This window comes from Phragmites australis, chromosome 10 (assembly GCF_958298935.1).
Source record: "Phragmites australis chromosome 10, lpPhrAust1.1, whole genome shotgun sequence".
Classification (NCBI taxonomy): domain Eukaryota; kingdom Viridiplantae; phylum Streptophyta; class Magnoliopsida; order Poales; family Poaceae; genus Phragmites; species Phragmites australis.
The window spans coordinates 34,107,835-34,129,824 of NC_084930.1; the positions used below are offsets into that span (position 1 = coordinate 34,107,835).

General features: G+C 39.4%; 1 protein-coding gene and 1 pseudogene across 3 annotated transcripts; both read right to left on the reverse strand.

The window, feature by feature from the left end:
• Positions 1-6,990: 6,990 nt before the first annotated feature.
• Positions 6,991-9,546, reverse strand: LOC133930946 (uncharacterized). Of its 3 annotated transcripts, none has more exons than XM_062377735.1 (4): positions 9,423-9,546; positions 9,152-9,341; positions 8,215-8,372; positions 6,991-7,328 (listed from the first exon to the last, which is right to left on the reverse strand). In XM_062377735.1, the coding sequence occupies exons 2-4, from the start codon at positions 9,321-9,323 to the stop codon at positions 7,221-7,223; spliced, it is 438 nt and encodes a 145-aa protein (XP_062233719.1). In that variant the 5' UTR covers positions 9,324-9,341; positions 9,423-9,546; the 3' UTR covers positions 6,991-7,220. The 3 variants fall into 3 exon arrangements, with proteins under 3 accessions (XP_062233719.1, XP_062233718.1, XP_062233716.1); XM_062377734.1 differs by having other exon boundaries at positions 9,152-9,344; positions 9,423-9,536; XM_062377732.1 differs by having other exon boundaries at positions 6,992-7,328; positions 9,152-9,516.
• Positions 9,547-10,975: 1,429 nt separating this feature from the next.
• LOC133930947 (uncharacterized) lies at positions 10,976-19,083 on the reverse strand (annotated as a pseudogene).
• Between the last annotated feature and the right edge of the window lie 2,907 nt (positions 19,084-21,990).

A 21,990-nucleotide genomic window follows, 5' to 3' on the forward strand; every position in this document is an offset into this window, starting at 1 on the left:
TCTCTTGGTCAGAGGGTGTGTGGTCTATTTGCACAAACACTCCTGCAGATTTGCAGATTATGTATATGAGGTAGCTAGGTTAATCTGACATGGACGTCTTAAACTTTTAGAGCAGGAAGATGCATATATCTTACTCGACAACCCCTGTCATCAACTCAACGGCTATAGATTAGAACACTGCATCGATCAGTTCGTATCACCATGCATGCATGCATGCATTGTGGTACTAGATAATGTGCCATCTGTGGTTTTGATTTTGATTCGTCATCAGATAAGCTGGACTTTCTCTCTTTCTATCATTCACATATATATCTCTTTTTTGTGTGTCGCCTAGGAGGAGGATTAGTGAAACCTATTTTTTTTTCTTTCGAGAACGTAGTGAAACCTAATGAAGACTTGTTGACAGTACGTACTCCATCCTCGCGACAAGTCCGAGTCATCTTCTTCTAGAATCCGTGCGCGGTCAAACATTCTCTTGTTTTGACCATGGTCATATAGAAAATGGACAACATATTACTGCAGAAATTAATGGTAAAAAAAATGATACTTTTAGATTGCGCCGACGTCGTCCAACATGGCTTATAGTTGCAGCTGGAGGTAGTGATTCATCTTATTTCTACCTGGTTATTTTCATTTTTCAAGATAACATATTTTTAGTACAAGTTATGAACGTTTCCCTGCACAATTACATATTCTACAAGAGAAATGAGATACATAGTTCTTGGTGAGGCCCTAAACCACAAATAATCCATGTACAGCTATTGAAAGATATTATTGTGAATTTCTTCTTCGTTTTATTATTATTATTATTATGAAAATGAGTAAATAAAGAGACTGAATGGGACTCCTCGAAAGGAAGTGATGTGCAAGCGATGGGATATAGAGTAGAGGCCGGAGGGCAATCAATGATGAGATTAGGTAAGCGTTAGGCGAAACATATATGGAATAGTTCCGAGGGTCTTCAGCTCAACGACGAGATAATGGTGCTCAGTAGTCCTGTAGTTAAACTGACTGTTGTGCACTTGTGTTACATATATCCATGCATAATATACCACTTTAACTACTTTTCCACACAGTTAATTTGTAAGTAAAAATCATGTTCATTCATTTGGTGGAAGATATTGCCTCGAAAACACAAAAGTAGAGTACAGATTAAGAGCGAGCTAATTAAAAAATGTCTCAAATCAAAGAGAGTAAATTTAAAATCCAATATTAAATCAAAGGACAAGTGGGAGTCCAATAATATTTGCACTATCGTTACAACCTATATTCCACGTCGATCAAAGATTAATGCCATGTGGACCCTGCTAATTTAAATGTGACAACAAATGGATAAAATAAAAATATTAGTTTATGTAATTTGCTTGACTTGGAAGTCTCTAAATGAAGGAGAAGCTAGCTAGACTGAAATAAATATTTGCCTCGTATATCTAGGCTTTTTTCCCCACCCTCCACCAGTACTTGCAGTACTTGGTGCAAAGAGTGCATATAAAGTAAAGTTTACATAATTATCTGCCTTAATCACTCTCATAATATAAATGGTGACTCAGAAGTTTTTAATGGAAAAATAGGATCTAATGACAGCACAAATGAAAATATTTCATGGACAACGACCCATTTGTACAGCTACATCACAGCAATCAAGTGTTTTAAGCCCTTTGATTAATAAGCGACCCACCGCTCAAGTGATTAAAACCTTTTAATCTCTTGGTTGTACATAATTTGTACAAAAAAAGTATGCCTTCTATTTTGATCAATAGCGAGCGATATAGTTCGCAAATGTTAGAGGAAAAAGGTTTCACGTCTAATATAATAAATTAGTGCCAAATTAAGCTAGATTTGCTAGTGCTAAAATTTACAGTTAATGGATCGTCCTGAGTTCAGAATATTTACTTTACTCAAGGGCAGGGCTGAAAAATTCTTAGATATATAGACTCTTCATCATGCAGAAGTATTTGTGCTCAAGCTTCCTACTAGTTTAATTATTTGTCTTGCAATAAATAAGTGATTAGGTTAGTATCTCCTCTCCTTACGAAAGAAACAGAATCTCGGATGAATCTGACCTCATATCCATGGGTGTTGGATTCTTGCAAGGAACCAGTGCTTTGGCTGCTCGCTAAACGTACGCTAAGTGCTCAGTCCACACATAACCTATTCATACATGCACTGACAAGACGACCAAAGGTTCTCTCCTTTTACTTTCAGGAGGGTGCAATTAGTTGTTCACATGTGTATTATCTATATAAACCGTATATACAAGCTATTTGAGTGGAGTCATATTTATAGTAAAAAATAGTGTTTGTTTGGTTATACTTGACTAGATAAGTTGAGTTGAATTTCTGTATCTATATAGACCGTATATACAAGCCATTTGAGTGGAGTTATATTTGTGGTAAAAAAAATAGTGTTTGTTTAGTTATAACTATGTAGATAAGTTGAGTTGAATTTCTGTTTGGTTGGTTAAATCTGAGATCATATGAGTGGATGGAAGAGTTGAGACTATAATTGATTGTTGGTATAAAAATAAGTTTATGATACTAATAAGTAGATTTATCTATACGAGCGAATATAGAAATCTACATCCATCGAGTCAGCTATAGAGAGACTCATATGAGCTAGACTGTAATTATATATTTGCATCTGATTAACTAGACTGAAATAAACCATGCGGATAACCAACCTAGATGTGTGTAATTTACACCGGTTTTTATCTTCTTTAATTTTTCGCGAGAGGGAGAGGCGTGTGAATGAATGATTGGCAAGGGAGAAAAAGACATGCACAAAATGCAATTCCCCCACGGAATCCCAATGGGATGATGCACCCAGCTTACGTGCAGCTGTATCATTGGCGGGACCCACTCCCGTGGCAACTTGGTCCCACTGGCGTGTCTGGATCGTTGCTACGTGGAGTCAATACTGTTGATCCATAGTTATTAAAAAAATGTATTGTTGATCCATCAGGCACACGTGGCATTGCCACGTGGATTGCATGTACAGTATGCCCCAAAACGGGATTATCCCGTCCACGAAGAAACGACTGTGGAAGAGTCTGGACTTCAAACAGCAGGCAGGTACGACGACAACTCGTAAGCCAAAGAGAAAGTGCCACTGCCACGGTTCATAGCCAAAAGCCATTGATTCGACGGCTTGCATACCTGAAAACCAAACATCAATAGCAACTGCACACATATTACAAACGTAAAATCAATCATATATATATATATATATATATATATATGGAAGATAAATAATTTTTACTATTTAAAAAAATATATGTAATGATTTTTGCACCAGATATGACGTCCTGCCTCTAGTTCTACAGGCTACTCTGAACTTTGCAGAAATTACTCACCTCGTATGTGTTCCACTCCCTAAAATCTGAGCTCCCGTGTTTCACCTTTAGCTCATCCTGCATGCCCAGCGCGCTGCGCGCTATGCATGTCAGCCGCCTCCCGCAGCTCCTGATTGACACCCACACATAGACGGATCTAATGACTATAAAATATTAAATGTATTTTTAAAATATATAAAAGATAAATATTATAGGTATATGCACGGAAGATAAATAATAAGAGATTAAATATATTTTTTTAAAAAAAATAAGTTTAATTTTACACGATGATCGTTTGATCGACTTAGATGGATATTAAAAATCATCTAAGTATTTTATAACTAGTGAATTATATAAAAATATGAATATAAATACTCTGACGGAAAGAAGTTAATTTACCCTAATTGACCGCCCCGTTTTGTCAAAGCCGGCGGCCAACCGATCCCGCCGACCTATCACTTGCCCACAGGGCGGCCGACGGCGACCATGCGCCGTCCACCCGTCTCTTATTTCAGAGGCGTCGGCTGCCGCTGGCGTTCATTACTGCTACATTCTCTCCCCGGACAGGCAGCGGTTGTGCCGCGGCGCCTCTGCAGCAGGTTATGGCTCAACTTGGGCACACGTTCGTTGCTGCTCCACCACCACCACCACCACCACCACCAGCAGCAGCAGCAGCATCGGGATACTCGCGCTACAGGTGTAACCGGCACATGGTTTCATGGGCCTGCCAGTTCTTGGCTTTCGTGTGAACCGAGATCCGATCCGAGGATCGGAAGACAGCTGCTGTTCCTCGTCAGAGTTTCAGGATGTCACTCCATGCCTCGCTTCATCCTCCCAGTTTCAGGACATGTCGATGTCGTCAGAGTTTCAAAGTAGGAAAGCAGCATATCCTCGTTTTTTGTGTGTGAGAAAATCGACTATTTGCCCATCATAAAGATGGGCTTCAATTATTTGTTATTGTAAACTTTGGGTTCCACAATTTGCCACCAAAAACATTGCTCACTGTTTGAGATGACAAGTAGTCAATTTTCTCTCAATTTTTTCCCAGAAAATAGCAGCAGGGTCCGCAATATTCACAATGTGCCAACAGAACAAATTCAGCAAGTAAACGGCCAGCATCAGCAGACAACGACGTTTTGGCAGTAACCACTGTGACTACCAGCAAACTATGGACAAATTTTCCACGGACCAACTAGAAATCCTTGTCCATGGACTCATCAGCAAAACTGTGTGCTGCTAAAGAACAACTGCTGCTCAAAAGAGCATTGCAAATTGACAACCAAAATGAAGACTTCTTTTTTCCCGAGCCAAATAAGACTCAAATTTGGCCATGCCTGTCACATTGTAAAAAGAGATGACGGGTCAAAATTATTGGATCCGAGATGTTAATGTCAATAAAGTTTGCTGCGAGCACACCATGCATATCAAAAAGATTGGCCTTGCACATCTTCTGGGATGAACAAACAACAGAACGAAGCAAATCTTTCTACCTCAGTCCCACATGAAAGCAAGTAAATCAAAGGGCGTCGACCATCCGATGAATTTCTGCAAACCTCGTTGGATCAGCTTCTGCTACAAGCCTCTCAGTCAAGACACGCTTTAGTCTGTACATTGATTTCTTCACCTGAAATGTGAAACCTATGCTGATTCAAGGGAATATATGCATAGAAATATGCTGGTCTGTAAACTGAAGAGAAATGTTAAAGTGACACCAACAAGAACCACAGGGAGGGCAATATTTTCCAAGCAAGCTGGTCATATCTCCAGATTGACTAGATCATCAATTGGTTGTTGACCACCGTTTTCTGGTTCTTTCATTAAAAAAAAGTTGGTATCCAAATCCAAGTGCAGAACTAAGTGCCCCCCCCCAAAGGATAATGGAGGGGGAATCATATCACTCAAGATGTGTTCATATAGACATTTATCGCATATGCTTCCAACTAACAGATATTTTTGTCAGTTTATTATGAAAGCAACTATGTTTTTAACACATAAAATTCAGGTGAAGACTATCTTGGGTACATGGTTGGGCTGTCAGAATGATAATACAGATAATGTTTGTTTCAGCTCAGGATTATAATAAGTTAGCTTATTTACTCTGAGCTGAAACAAACAGCTACTTTATTTGTTTAGATTATTATAAATTGAATCTCAGATTATAACAATCCCATAAATTGTGAAAAAAAGCTTATTTCGGTTTATTTCGATCTTTTACTATACTATCCATTAAATTTAGAAAAAATTACCCACCAATGCCACTCCCTCCCACACACCCGAATCTCGAGTCCCCTACTGAGTGCATTGCAGATTTTTGTCATCTAAAAATAACAATTCAGATTCCAATAATCCAGGTTATCAAAACAGCTCACAACTTATTTTCCTCCAGCTTATCACAATTCAACTTATTATAATTCACCATTTATAAGCTGCTTATTATAATTCTGAGCTAAAACAAACATGACCTAAGTAGATGCTGACATGCTAAGTCTCACTTGCATAATTAACCCCGGAGCAAACAAAGCCCAATTGACATATCATAAGCTTTGTAACTTCTCACAAGCCATAATCTTCTGATACGTCGAATATCTGAATTTTGTATTTGAGGAAGAAACTAGAGCATGCATACTGCCATTCAGTACCAACTTTAATGAAGAAAGAGTATCTGTATATTCTTTACACACGACTGGTTCCTCGAGAATTGGCTTGCAATGACCATGCTTGAGATTCAGATACAGAGTGGCAGCCGTGTATGCACCGTCCTTAGTTTCTCAAACAATCTTCTGGCATACACCATACTCAACTAATGTTAGGGGCAAATGGGTGGGCTTTGGCATTAATTTCGAACAAAAGGAATATTCATTAGTGTAGAGCAAGTGCAGATGAGTGAGTTTTGGCTAATCTAAACTAGTATCAGGGGCAATCCAATATTACAATCTGCAGAATGCTCGACCTCCAACACAATCAATGGGTCGGCTTCCTCAGCCATATGCTAACCGCTATGACATGATCACGTAACGCAGAGACCAAATCGAGTCGAATTCGATGATTGCGGATGAACAATTGGAAGTGGAATTGGGGAAAGTTGCTACCCGTAGCTACTGTATTGTATTAGAACGTAATAGAGATAACAAGTTCTGGAATGATCTGACAGAGGTCTCATCGGCTGGTTATAAACCCCAGTCCGGAATTACATGTCATTATAGTAATTAAATGCACTTTAACTAATTAACAGCAGTAATGACAGCAGCCCAGCTCTGTTTAACTGTGTTCGGTCCGGCAATTACAGCGTCTGGCGTCGTGAAGAGGATGAAGCAGCGATGTCCGTTGATGGCATTAATACGTGCAAGTAGAACAAGTAGAAAATCCTGAAATTAGAAGTAGGGAAGTACCATATCCTCGCAAAAAGTATCCTCGATTTTGGTTTTGGAAATAGTGGTTGGACCCAAGACATTCACGATTTGAGAACAGAACAAATTCACTATAAGAAAACGGTCAGAATCTGCTGCCAGGGACGTTTTGGCAGTAACCACTGTGACTACCATCAAACTATGGACAACTTTTTCATGGACCAACTGGAAATCCTTGTCCATGCTCATCAGCAAAACTGTGTACTGCTAACGAAGAACTGCTGCTCAAAAGAGCAATGCAAATTGACAGCCAAAATGAAGATTCCTTTGGAGCATGGCTCAAATATGCCATGCATATCACATTGTAAACAGCTTAAGGGTCAAAATTATTGGATCTGACATGTTAATGTCAATAAGGTTGTAAGTAATCAAAGAGATTGGTCTTACACGTCTTCTGGGATAAACATACAACAGAATGAAGCAAATCTTTCTAAGCGCTACTCATCTTGCAACCTTTGTCCCACAGGAAAGCATGTAAGTAATCAAAGGGCGCTGATCATCCGCTTCATTTCCGCAGACCTCCGTGGATCAGGATCTGCTATGGCCCTCTCAGTCAATACATGCTTTATCCGACACATTGATTTCTTCACCTGAATCATGCAAAGCAAAAATGCAAAAAAGTTCATGCGCTGCTAGAGGAAAAGAGATGGCATGAAAGATGAAACATATGCTGGTGTGTAAACTGATAAAAAATGCACAACGCAATCAACAACCACCCAGCAGAGCGCACGGGGGCCGGGGGGTAAGCAGGTAGATTCTTGAAGTTGAGCCTATGCCGGAGTCTATCCCCACCACAACATTTTCATTTTGGTATTTTTTTAAATGTTCTTAATTATTGTGCATTATGAGGTCACATTGCACAAGATGCCCATGGTTTTGCAATTCTCCATAATTCTGGTCTTCCGCAAACAAAACTGATTTCAGGACTGTTTATATATTCATTTACTGTATATGCTGGGAACCAACAAAATACTGTTGTTAGTTTAGTATGAAGCCACTGTCTTTTAATGCACGAACTTTAGATGTGCATTATACTGGTTACACAGTTCAGTTGCTTGATACTCCGATTCAAGGATATTCAATGACACGAAAAAAACACACACACTTAGTTTAGTCAATGTATTGAAGTAATTGGACAGGACAAGGAGAAACCCCAGTGTTTAGTATGCTTTACAATTATAAAACTAGACCCACAGTTAGAGTTGATAATAACTAGCAAGCTCATGAAAGTGAAATCTCAAATGTAAAAAATGAGCAATCAAAGAAACCAAGAAGGCGGGATTAGAAAAACTATATTTCTATTTGCAAAAGGAGAGAAAACACTATATCTTACAAAGCATGACATGGTTATTTGATAAAATCAAAGCTCCTTCGACTATTGTTACACATGACAACAACAAGATTCTGCAGAAATGAGAGCAAAAATATTGTGTGTTATTTGCATGAGGAACTGTGTTATTTGTGGCAGCCAGATACCTTGGAAACACGCTCTGGATTTGGAAAACGCAAGTTCTCAGCGTTTAGCATCTGGCGCTGAGTCATAAGCATGTTCTTCTCCTTTAGAAGAACGTACCACAACTTCTGAAGGTCATCCCAAGATTTCAGACGTAATTCAGAAGCCTTCCAACTACGACCTGCCAATTGATGAAACAAAAAGGAACAACGGTAAGCTTTCTAGAATAGGACAGTGTGTAACCTTACTTGCTCAGAGCAGAAATCACATACACCTAGAATAAATGCAAAGCACTATAAAGGAAGACTGACTTGGCCAACAGTTAAATCAGTCACAAACGCAGTATCAAAGCATGCGCATACAGACATTTGAGTATTGCTACTGAAGAAACTAAATAGATGTCGACTTGCATACAAGTGAAAGCAGTCCATAGTTAACCCCTGAGCAAACAAAGCCCAATTGCCATCTCACAAGGTTTGGAACTTTGCATAAAGCAATAATCTTCTGACATGTCTAATGTCAGTCTAGGAGAGCATGCGTACAACCATCCAGTACCGCTAATAACAAAGACAGAGTATCTGTATTTTTGTGCAAATGACTGGTTCCACGAGAATGGGCTTGCACAGAACATACTAGATATTAGATACAGACTATTGACCGAGTATCACTGTCATTAGTTTGTCAAACAACCTGTATGCATACTCAGCTGATATCAGGGGAAAAGGAGTGAGTTTTGGCATTAATCTTAAACAACTGGAGCATGCAATAGGGTGGGGAAGGGGCAATGAAATCACGGCATGCTATCCAAATCCAACATGACGTGTAAGGTTCCACTCCCATCTGTGCTAACCACGACTAATCCACACCGATGCGATGCAAATCTCTGAGCCGCAACGCAACCAGTAGCAGACTATAACGAAGTGGGAGCGGCGGAGGTAGGGAAAAAAGTTAGGGGGCTACCGTAGTGAGGAGGTGGTTTGTCCTCCTCGGTGCTCCGCTCGACCTCGAAGAACTCCTCGAGAGGGTTCTGCGCCTTCCTCACCGCCGACGTCGACGCGGCGGCCGCAGACTCGGATGCGGTGACGGCAGAGGAGAAGAGCCGCCTTCCCAGCGCCCTCGACAGGGACAGCATCACGGCGTCGGCGGCGGCCTGCTGCACAACGGATCGGTGAATTGGGATGAACGAAGAGTTCGATTCGAGAAGGGGTGGAGAGGGTGGTCAGTGAGATACCACCGGCGGCGAGTGATCCGCTGGAGGGGAGGAGAAAGGACTTTGGAAAGGGTTTAGAAGATGGATGCGAATACTATGACTTTGCTTCGGGCATAGGTGCTACAGTAATTCGTGTGCGCCAGCGGTGCAAATGCTTTTTAATCACTGTAGTGAAAATACTGTTGAAATGGTACTGCAGCACTAAAATCCTAACCCCCTATTTATGATCCGACGAACGGGAAAACACAAACTGTAAATTATTGTAACACCTCTGACTTTACCGAAATCAGAGGATGCGAATCCTTAGAAGATGCGAAAGGGTTTTCGTGAGGAAATCTAGTGTTGGTGTGGGGTTGTGAGAGTTCGGAGATTGACAGTTTGGGTTCACCCATTCTAATTTCGGAAGGAGAGTGAGGTAACTGTACCGCCACCGTTAATATGTATGCTAACTCTCAAAAATCTTGTATGTCAGTAACTTAGTTACTGTACAGTACAGTTAAGTTAGAGAAATTGTTTTTCTAATTTCCTCTGTTGCTTCAGAGTACAGGTCACTGGTTTTTTTTTTTTCCGAGGATGCTGGAAACACACGCTGCGACAGCAGCAGCAGCACAGTGTCTGATGTGCTTTCACAACTGAAATTGCTGATGCTAATGATTAATCTATTTGACTCACGTAGGATGAGCGCACACTTTCTTACCTAGATCCTCGGGTGCGCATATTGACAATCAGGTGAAATCATGCAAATTGTTGAGCCTAACTCAACAATTATTTCTGATTAAACCTGGCCCTAACATATAATCAGTTTTAGCATGAACCGTTGAGCCATGAGTGAGTCGTTTCTTCCTCCGTGGGTAATCATAGAATAATTTCTAAGCCCAACAAGTAAGGTTGTGTTTAGTTAGAAGGATATTTTTGAATGGGAGATGAGCATCTAATGTTTTAATATGTTTGGTGGAAGGGCAAGTTGAATGGAATAGTTATCTAGAAATAATATTCTATTCTTAGATGTTGGATAAACTTATCTGCAAAAACTGCTAGACGGAGCTATTCATGTTCTGAATGAGTTTTATTTCTACTAATGTAGCATATTCTAATTGATTAGAGTATATACACTTTTTTTTGTTAGCACGTATTAAATAATATTATCTCATAAACCATTTATCTTATTTGTGATCCGATTGTACCATACAAAACAAAATCTCATATGAATATATTTTGATGAAGACTAAATATATAACAAACGAATCCTGCAAAATTTTAGCTAACCCTATCAAGTTCTATTCATCCAACCAAACAAGAAATTAAATCGTCATATCCATACTACCAAACAAAAAAATAAATCGTCACATCCAATAAAACATGGATAATCATATCTTATACACCTTTATCCTCTAATAAAACACCTTTATCCTCCAATGAAACACACCTTAAGAGGACGGTATTGTCCTTGTGCTAGCTATGGCTTTCAGGAGCTTTCGGTACTCCACTGAAATTAACTGCGAGGATTGCCCTCACCTAGTAAAGTTCAGGGTTACATCATATCCAGGCATCCAGCATACTTGCGAGAGCAAGAATTCAGAAAACACAGCACATCATCTCTTTTTGAGGGCCAATAATCCGTTACAAGAAGATGTTTACAAGATAGACCACAAGGGAATTAAATTATCTATCGAATTTCTCAGACTACCAAATTTTTTGAAGCAGCCGTCCTCACTCCTCGCTACTCTAGCTCTTGCCTATTGTAAAGCCACACTTTCTAGTCACTGGGTGTACCAGGACGCTGTTACGTAACATCACTGTTGCAATGGATCACAGTCGTGTGGTTTAACTCCTATCAAAATATCTCCAATTTAAGTTTGCCAAAACCCTGGGATGGCAGCAAATGGGCAATATGATGGTGCTGCACCTTGAAACCAAACCGTGCTCACCCTCTGCCCCTTCCCGTGCCCCTCCCTCCCCTGCCTCCTCTCCCACGACCACCTCTACCTCTGCTGCGATTGCCACCAAACATATAGAACTCAGCTTTGCCCTGCTTCAAACCCAGGGATTGTACGCTTCTCCTTTTGACATCCTTCGGTTCTTCATCGCTGGGCGCTTCTTCCTGGCGTCTTCTTGAGCTTCTAGAGATGAACGAGATCTCTCGTGAGCCACCAGGCCCATACTTGACCTTGTCAAGTGCATTTGGGTTCCGTTGACTAACCAGAGCAGCTACCCTATCCCCAATGTGCAGAGCATCCTCATTAGCAAGGGAGACACTATTCAAAAATGCTTCGGCATAACGATCATCCTTTACTTCGTATAACCTGAAATGTAGGAAGAAATAAGCACATCTTCGATTCACCACAAGAACAGGATGCAGATAAAAATGTGACAAATCAACCAGCAACTTATTGTGCAAATGCAACGGCAACAGGTGAGCTCAAGGAAAACCGCTGTATATATATTTTTTTAAATGCAGCTTTTGAAAGTTACTGATTGTTCATAAAAATTCACACAGCTACTGCTCTCTCTTTTTTGAAATATGCACCAATTATCCAACAGATGATGTAATTTAGAATAAAAATTACACCTTACAGATCTGTACAAGAAAATCTGAAAACTCTAGTGGCATGTGTGCAGTTCAAAATGATGTAGATCTCACCTTATACGCTTTGAATTATGAATCTCGTCGTCACTGTCAGACTCTGCTGATGCATCAGATGCACTAGCATCTGACTGTTGCTCATCTTCACTAACACTCTCAAAATGTTCCTCGACTAGGCGAGGCTCCTTTAAAGACGCTTGAGGATGAAGCGCTTGAGGATGAAGTGCAAGATATTCTTTTGATTGTTCATCAATTTCAAAATCCTGCCCATAAGATCGATGGAATTAGAAATCACGCATCATCAATAATTTAGGACTGATTAGCTCAAAAATGATTAATGATTAACGATTAAAGAGCACAATTAGGACACGTTTCAAGCTGGAGTGTAGACACAGTAAGAGGTTAGATACACAAAATGACTGATTACAGCTTACCCTCTCCACATTCAGTTTCTCGTACACCGAGGTAACTGTGGATCAGGAGCAAAAAGTGTACAGTATATACAAACCCAAGGGAAATAGGTTATCAGTAACACTAGCAACAATGTGGACATAGTAGCTTTGCATGCTAAAAGAAACGGCAGTATCATTGCATAAGCATAAAGGGAAGCATAAAATCAGGCAAAAATCTAGGTAAAAGGATGAAATATATATTGGCAATTTGAAATTTCTTTTTGTATGCCACCTCGTTAAAACTTAAATCTGTCATACATTACTGATAAAAAAAGAAATCATTAATCCACCTGCAATCAAATAACAGTATTGAAAAACAGGAAGTTGAGTTGCAGACCTTATTCTCAAACATTTCTTTGAACCGTGAATCAGTCAATAACACCTTATTAAGTTCTAGCTTTCTTTTCTTCTTCTTCATACTTGATTTATGAACATTCTCTGTATCAACATCCATTTCCTCTTCAAGTATACTGTCCATAAAATGCCTGTTGACCTTTGGTATTTTGACGACTTGCTGCATGACAAAAATAGAAAAGGTTGACATTCATTGGGGTTGTTATACGGAGCTATAATATACTTAAGCAATAGATGGGCAAACATACTGTTATACGAGATTTTCTCTGGGCTTCTATTTTCTTTTTCTTCATTTCTTCTTTAAGAGTCTCAAACTCAACAGGAGCAACTTCTGCCCGTTGCTGCAAAGAAACACAAATCCTAGTAAAGACAATGTCTCAAGTGTCTTTTCTTTAACCCCGACCATACACAAACAGACTATAGCAAGTTCATAATGATGTTCAACTATCATGTTCACAAAAGAAAGTGCCGTCATGTTGCGGACTTCAAGCAGCTAGTCAACAGCAAACCTACATGAATTGCTGAGTAAAAGTAAATTACAGCACAAACAATATGTACCCTCCAACAGAATATACCGTATATAAAAATTCTAAAGAAAAACTCTAACGATTTAGAAACCAGTTTTACCTTCTTATATAGTTCATAACGTACAACATATCCATGTAAATGTGCTCTCACAGCACTGCTGCCAATGTATTGAGTGAGATTCAATCGCACCATCTCTTCTTTAGGCAAAAATTTGTATTCATCATACAATGTGGTATCGGATTTCTCTTCCATCTCCTCCTGTTTAAGGAGGAACACAAAGAACGGAATGATTAGCCAAGGATCAGTAAAACTAACTGCAAAGCAATTGAAGTAGTCTCACGCACAGTTAGGTTATCAAGATGTGAGCACCACTTTGGAGCAAGGCCAAGTGCAGGAATAAAGTAGGCAGGTATCTGGCTATTGTCCAGGGCTAATAGCATTAAACCACTATTCTGGAAGATGCAAACATCATTGATAGCACCACCATCTGGTTCAATGCTAGTCATGTTGTTTCCCTGCAGAAAAGATTTGAGGCCATCATCCAACAACGAACTTGCAGCCATGAAAATGCATATGGAAAAGATATATAGAAATTAATTCCACTAAAGAAATACAACAACAACAACAACAAAGCCTTTTAGTCCCAAGCAGGTTAGGGTAGGCTAGAGATGAAGCCCACAAGATCCAACAAAAAAGATGATGAGAAAAATAAATAAATAAAAAGGTACTAGTAATAGCAAATATAGTAATTTCCCCTCAAAAAATAGTAAATATAGTAATAGTAATAATGGTAAAAGGAGACCGATAGCATAAGTCATTGTTCTGGCACGTGGATTGCTAACTTCCACATGCTCCTATCCATGGATACTTCTTTGGGGATATTGCATTCCTAGTGAATTGCTAACTTCCACATGCTCCTATCCATGGATAGTTCTTTGGGGATATTCCATTCCTTCAGTCATAGTTCTCGTGCCAGAACCATGACTTATGCTATCGATCAAAGTTAAGAAATTATAATTTATCATGGACAATGGCAGCCCCATGAGAATATTGGTATGTTCTTTAAACAAACGGCAAATTATGGTCGGGGTTCAAAAGGCCATACATCTTTCTAAGCATTTCTTAGCATATACGCTAATTTCTAATAGATCATGGTATTTCGTCTGCATACCAAATAGTCAAACACATAATAATTCCCAAGTGATTGGACTGGGTAAAAAACAAGAGTCAAGCAGGGATGAAAACCCTCTTGAAAAAAAAGGCATTTCAGTTTTCCTATTCATGCTTGTGTTGCCATTGCATAAAAATCACATATTGGTTCATGTGTAAAATAAACATTCCAGAAGATCAAATTCAGTCTTGTCAAAAAAATTACATATAAATTGGTTGAGTTAGATCAAAAGAATCACCTCCTACCATGAAATAATGATGACACAACTTTCCACTAAAAAGAAAAAGAAAAAACTCACTGTATTAGGATCCCAAACTCTCACTATGTGCTTATCAGCAGTGATCAGTTTAGGTTCAGTAGAGTTAAGCGTCTGGTGCCACTTGATATTTAATATTGCACTGACGTACCTGCAATAAATAATAACAGTATATACATGCTTAATGAAGTACAATATCTAACACAAGAAGCATTTAACTACTGATTACATTTCAGACATAGAAGAGATTGACCCATGTTTAAAGCTTATTCTGATTTGGAACTGCAACACTCAGATTAGAACAGAATATACAGTTTCCAAAACATTAGAATAGGTGTAGCAGTTCTATTCGCTTATAGAATTGAACTAAAATGGTGTCGACAAAATAAAATGATATTAGAAAGAAACATTTAGAGAAGGTAAGGCGCCATTTGTAATGAAAAAATTAAAGTAGGAAAACCCAATCTAGTGAGAGTGGATAGTTCCTTTCCTCCAAAAAAATCCTACAAAGATGTCTAATGGCTAGAAATGACGAACAGATATTTGATAATGAGCAACGAGTGAAAAAAAAAATCATAAGATGAGGTACAAAATTTACATGTGATCCTTAACTCGCAGCGGTGAAGACATGCGTAAATCATGTATTGATATCTGCAGAAAATCCCATAATAGTTGAAGCGTACAGAATATAAGGGGAAAAAATGAAAATAATATCATAATTTTTAGAGATTTGGATTGTTCATGAAAATATGAAGAGATAACTGTCATGTTTATCACAAAAAGATGCTAAAAATACCACTAGATTAGCAGACTGCATGTAGCTAAACAAAGTACAACAACAAAGTCTTTTTAGCTATACAAAGCTAGATGATGCTGAGTAAACAAGGTCAATTATTTGAGTGCCCCAAAAGGTTGTCATTAAGACTACAACAACAACAACAAAGCCTTTGTCCCAAGCAAATTAGGGTAGGCTGGAGATGAAACCCACAGGATCCAACTAAAAAGATGATGAGAAAACAATAATGATAATAAAGGTACTAGTAAAACTGGAACTCCAATTTTATGTTAGATCTTCAGCCTGAATAGGATGGCCAGACAGGTTTCATGTAAGATCAACCTGGAACCCTACTGTCTCCACTACCACTAACAGCTCAGATGACCAACATCCAGCCAAAAACTTAAACACCAGCAGTAATCACAAAGCAAACCAGAGAACTAAACCTGACAAATGCATGATATCATTTTTTTGTCCTTAAGCAAAAGGTATTAGTCCACTAAACATGAAAACATCTGTTATCCAGCTGATGGTACTTAGTCCACTAAACATGAAAACATCTGTTATCCAGCTGATGGTACACGACAACATAAAGGACAACATCATGTGACTTCAGAAAGAACATAAAGTCAAATATGCCATAGCCTATAAACAGATAGAATGATAATCACAGCGGAATTTCCACACAACTGTCGTTTCCACAAATTCAGAACAGAAAACAGAGAAATAGATGAGTAAAACCACATAAACCGTTCTAAGGACAAAAATGACCAAACTTACTATGCATATTGCAAAGCATGCACTGACAACCATTTGTTAGCTCTGACAGGACGATGATAGTATGGATAATAAAAATTACACACTTAACTTGGCACATTTAAAAAGTATAAATGCAGTCGAACAAGAAAATAACTCATGGCAAACCATACCTTTCCTGTGCTGCTTCCTAATGCCATAAGGTATCCTAGATCTTCATCAAATTGCGAAGATGTGACCTCCTGCAGTTTCAACCATGAGACCTGAGTAAATGAATAAAGCATCAATATACTACTTGCTGTTCAGGTACAGCATGATACCTGATCATAATCTTCAGAAGAAACAGCTGGTACATTAATTCTGCCAACAGAAGACTTTTCCTCATCATATCAAAGCATTCAACTGCACCATCCTAACCACCACAAGCAACAAGCCCATGGATCTTACTGGTAATACAACAAAAAGGAAGTGAGAAGTTAATGATACCAGATAAGCATGTCACTTGCAAGACATATAAGTTGATAAACTACCTTCGTGTAACCGCATTTATTGCTGGTGATTGGGAGGAGAGAGATGCAAGGAATCGTCCCTGAAAGAAGTGCATTAAACATTGTGTACACTTTTATTCTAGACAGACTGAAAGCAATTAAGCAAATGACAAGAAAAAGGCGCTATTGTGGTTCTGTGTACAATTAATAAACCAACAGAAGGAATATGTCTATTTAGTGTAGTCAAAACCAGAATAAATACTGTCAAAATCAATTAGAAAGTATGTGATATACCTATTGTGTAGTTTCATTCAAAATAACCTGCTAAGTTTATGTGAATCTTGATTCTGTACTAGGTGCCGAATAAAACATGATATTTTGCTGAGACTGAGAGATAAAATAAATTGCTCAAATACATATGACTGGTTAAGGAATGAAAGTAAACCTGCTCTAAATTAATTCTGTACAGATCTGGTGAGGAAGCAGCGCATAGCAAGTCGCAGGACCAGCAATCGTAGGCCATGTCCCTTCCCATTCTGTCAATGAATTAATATGGACATTAGCAATATGTAAGAATGACAAATGGACAAGTGAGGTATGTTAATAAACTTTGGACCGCTTCCCTATTATTATTTATTAGTTGTTATCATCAAACAAGGAATTTCTCTGATTAGTCACAATATGAGAATATATACACTATTAAACTAATGCAGAATTATTTATAATGCAGGAAAGAAACAAATATTTTCCTTGAGAGGATAATCAACTAAACTTGCACAGGCCATGAACAGATGTTACTACTGCACAGCATGGGTAACTAAACAAGAAATAGAGAGCTATGACCAGGCATACAACACAAAGATATGTTAGATGCTAGATGGACAGGCTAAACTTGGAATTCTCAAGCTATAATGGCTTCCATACTTCGCATGCAGATTTACAGAGCGATCAGCACACAAAAATGCAAGCTTTGAATAATCGTCTCTAAGGATCTGAAAAAAAAAAGACAATGGAGTTTATTAGAAGCAAAATATTAAAGCAGCTCAAGTCAGTGATAAATGGAAAGAAACAAAAGTTGAAATCCATAAGTACAGTAGGAAATTTTGTGCAGTTATTCTCCTATGGATGTATCAATGTGACAATACTCGACCCCATGTTTCTCCTTCTCCGTGCTATATAATATATATAAAATAACCTCCCTTGGCACTAGATAGCAACCCAAGTTTCTCCTTCACCATCCCTCAGTTACTCCTGCTGTTTATAGGAAAAGTAGAAAACCACACTCTAAAAGAAGTCCAGAGTAGTGGTCAAGGCCTCATGGACACAGAACGTGTTGGGGTGTATAGATGGCTGAATTTACTGAGAAATGGAAACTGAGACGAATACACAAAGGTATCCTGTTTTCACAAGGTAATCAATAGAAACCAGAGTGATCAGACTGAGTTGTGCATCATTATAAATTGAACAGATACGAACCTCATTGGAATCTATTAAAGCAGCAAACTACGCAATAATGTTGACTAGTATAAAGTAACAAGGAAGTCTGTGATTTCTATAACCGATAATTGTATATCAAAAGGCGTTATCCAATAGTACAAGAGGGATGCGCTTCACTTGGAGTACCTGGAAATTTACAATTTCTGAAATCATGTGCCTCTCAAACATCATCGACAATTCATAGACTTTAACTTGTGGGGGTAAATACCTAGCACACAAGAGACATAAGCATGTCACTAACTTACAGCATGTAAATTAAGCTAAACATACCGGAGACGATCACGTACTGCTCATCGGGCGTCACCTTGATCGTGGTGGTGGCGGTCTCGAACCTCAGGTCATGGATCAAATCCAACCTCTGCTGGTACTCTGAGAACCAAAGACCAAACCAACTAGCGCGATCAATCAACAGTGATCACATAAAATTCCCCCAAAATATCCCAAAAAATGGGGGGGGGGGGGGGACAATATTGGTGGGAGGGAAGCGGGTGCCTTTGTCCTTGCGAAGGGAGCGCTTCTTCTTGGCGAGGATCCAGGGCGCGATGTAGCGGTTGCCGGTGAGCAAGTAAAGCTTGACCCCGTTGATGGAGGTGGACTTGAGCGTCCCCGCGCCGTGGGCAGCCATCCGTGCGAGCTCTGGGATCCGGGCTCGCCCTCGGTCGGCGAAGGCGGCCTCTCCCGGGACGGCGGGGCTTAGGGTTTTAGGAGTTTGGAGGGAGGAGTCGGCTACGGCGGTGCCCGCGCCGCCGAGGATAGCCTGTGCGCGCAACGGGCAGGAGGAGGAGCCGTTGGATCGCGCCTTCGCCTCTGCTGCCAGAGCTGGCGGGCATGTTTGTTTGAGTCCCAACTAGCGTCATCAAAATTTTAGTGTCATTAAAACGTGAGCAATATTAAAATACGGGCGAAAAATTGTTGTTCGGATCGTAGACTTTTCAATTCACAGGCAATGCTAAAACGCAGAAGAAAAAATAATGTTTGGATTTCAATCTTACCGATTATTACTAAAGTTGTGAGCATGACATTAATTTTTTCAAACAAAATATACCCCCAAGTGAGATCTTATTTTATAGATTCAATTGTAATAAATAATATCATAATTTGGATATATTGTTTAGTAGATATAGCAATTTAAAACTTGTTAATATATGAGTTTTGAAATCGTACACGAGCGTTTTCCTCACCAGTTTCTCGCCCGCCTGACTGAATAAAATGCTTGGGTGTGTTGGGGTTTACAAAAAGTTGTAACCAATCCAAATGATAGCTAATTACCTTAAAAAAATTGGTAGGATTGATTGAGGCAACCAACCAAACGTGCCTTATATATGTGTGCTATTTTACATCCAAGATAGAATAACTATTCATATGCGTCGCGACCGATCCTACCTAGCCGTGCGCCACCTAGGCGCGTCCACCCCCGTGCACCACGTGTCCCTGTGGTGCTGCTCGCCTCGCGCGCCTGCGCCCGCGTCACACCCTGTGCGCCATGTGTCCCTGCGCCGCTCGCCTCGCGCACTTGCCACATGTCCTGCCACGTACCACTCGTCCTGTGCCACCTGGTCAAGAGTTGTTCAGTAGCTATTATTCAGCAATTCTTCAGTAGTATCTTGAAGTTATTGTCTAATAATTCTTCAGTATTTATTAGTAGTTTTGTTGTTTAGTAGTTATGTTAATAGTTGAATAACTACTAAAAAAATTATTCAGTAGTGTTAATAGTTTGGAATTCAGTAGTTTCAATTCACAGTAAAATTGTTTAGTAATGTGTTAATAGTTATCAGTAGTTGTCAGTAGTATCAGTAATTTTGTTCAGTAGTGTCAATAAGTAGTTTGTTCAGTAGTGATAACTGCTGACACTACTGAACAATAATTACTGACACTACTGGATAACTACTAAAGAACAATTGAACTATTAAACAACTACTGAGCGACATCTACTGAACAACTATTGAACAACTACTGAGCGACATCTACTGAACAACCACTAACAAGTATTGAGCACATGGTGCGTGGGGGCGGGCGCGACCGGTGCATCACTGGCTGGCGTGATCGGGTTTTGGGCTAGCAGGCTCATTCGAGCGCGGGTGAGCTGGGGTGTGTGTTGTTATATCTTGCATCCGGTGTGTAGAATACGGCTCAACACAGCTCAACCCAACTCATAGGCCCCGCACGTGCCCGCCCAACCTAACCTAGCCGACCCAACCAATCTCCTCCCCATGAGTCAACTCGACCCAACCGAGCGAGTGAGCCAACTTCTCGACCCATTTAATGGAAGGCACCTGCATTTGATGTACTTGGAGATCATGCTGCCTCTACTGAAGATGTACAGCTCTAGCTTCTTCTATCGAACAAGATGTGGAGATGATACGACTGGTTTGTTTTTACCTGTGGCCAGTAGCTCTTCTATTTATACTGAAGTTTCATACTGATTTATGGACTAAGTCCACGAAGATTGAACAGAGGAAAGCTAGACCTGTGTTCTAAACTATGTCTAAATCTATATCTAAGTTCTAAACTATGTCTAAAGCTATATCTAGTAGCTACCTTAAGTGGTTTGTAAAAAAATAAGGAAAAAAATTAGACTAAATTTTTAAAAACTACAACTATTTTGATATATGTTGCAAAAAACTAAAATTTATGGTGCACATTTTAAAAACCTATAACTATTTTGACACATGTTGAAAAAAAACTATAACTTTCTCACCATAAACCCACCTATCATCCTCTAGCAATAGGTGGATCCACGGTTAATCCTCCTATTACATACCATAGAGGATGTTAGGTGGGTTCACGGTGAGAAAGTTGTAGTTTTTTTGCAACATATGTCAAAATAGTTATATGTTTTTTAAATGGACACTAGAAGTTATAGTTTTTTTAACATGTATCAAAATAGTTGTAGATTTTTTAAAATTTACTTAAAAATTTACATTTAATTTCAGCAAAGCTTCACCGCTTCCTTCTTCCTCACCTCCCCCCTCCTCTTTGCTCTCTCTCTTCTCTGGGCGTCAGCAGGAGCAAATGGATGGTGGGATGCCCTGGGGCACAACATCGCAATATATAAAGGAAAGTGTCTCTTCCAATTGGCGACACCTTTTTCAGTAGGCTTGGGCACGTGGTGATACTTCTATCGCTCATTGGAAGGGTGACACATTTATTGTCACTGATTCAACGGGCAACACGTTGTCGTGGTAGCCACGCTAGCGTTGTTATTTAATTCGCGGTCGTTGGATCGTGAGACCCACAAAATGTCACCCGTTGGATGGACGACGACAAGTTATCGGTGACAGAAGATCATATATGTATTTTTTTTCAAACAAATGCCTAGATTTGCTGTGGTTGTGGGCTGTCACGAGTCTGGTGCAAATGAGGCCCTGTTTGCTTCGGTTTCGAATTGTGACTTTCAGTTTTTACAATCTAAAACTGAAACAAACAAACAAACAGTTTTTATCATAGGTTTTTACAATCCGCTTGCTGGATTGTTATAATCCAAGAAGCTGGTCTCTTCCAGTTTTTTGCAGACTGTGAAACTCCATTTTACTAAACTATCCATTAAAAAATTTTAGAATCCATGATCTAAAAGATTTTTACAATCTACAAGCTATTTTTTAAATCTCCAACTGAAACAAACATGCCCTGAGTCGTCAAGTTATGGGCTTAGGGTTTTGTCGGTGTATTTAGAACCAGGGGTCCCTAAGTCCCGAGGCCAGGCCGGCCATCCACCACATGTCACCACC

Bases quoted from the DNA above. Each gene is read 5' to 3' on its own strand.
- LOC133930946 (XM_062377735.1), bottom strand. From the start codon at position 9,323: ATGCTGTCCCTGTCGAGGGCGCTGGGAAGGCGGCTCTTCTCCTCTGCC. The intron at 8,373-9,151 runs GTAGCCCCCTAA...ATCAATTGGCAG, and splicing joins CAAACCACCTCCTCACTACG to GTCGTAGTTGGAAGGCTTCT. The intron at 7,329-8,214 runs GTATCTGGCTGC...TGCATGATTCAG, and splicing joins ATCCAGAGCGTGTTTCCAAG to GTGAAGAAATCAATGTGTCG.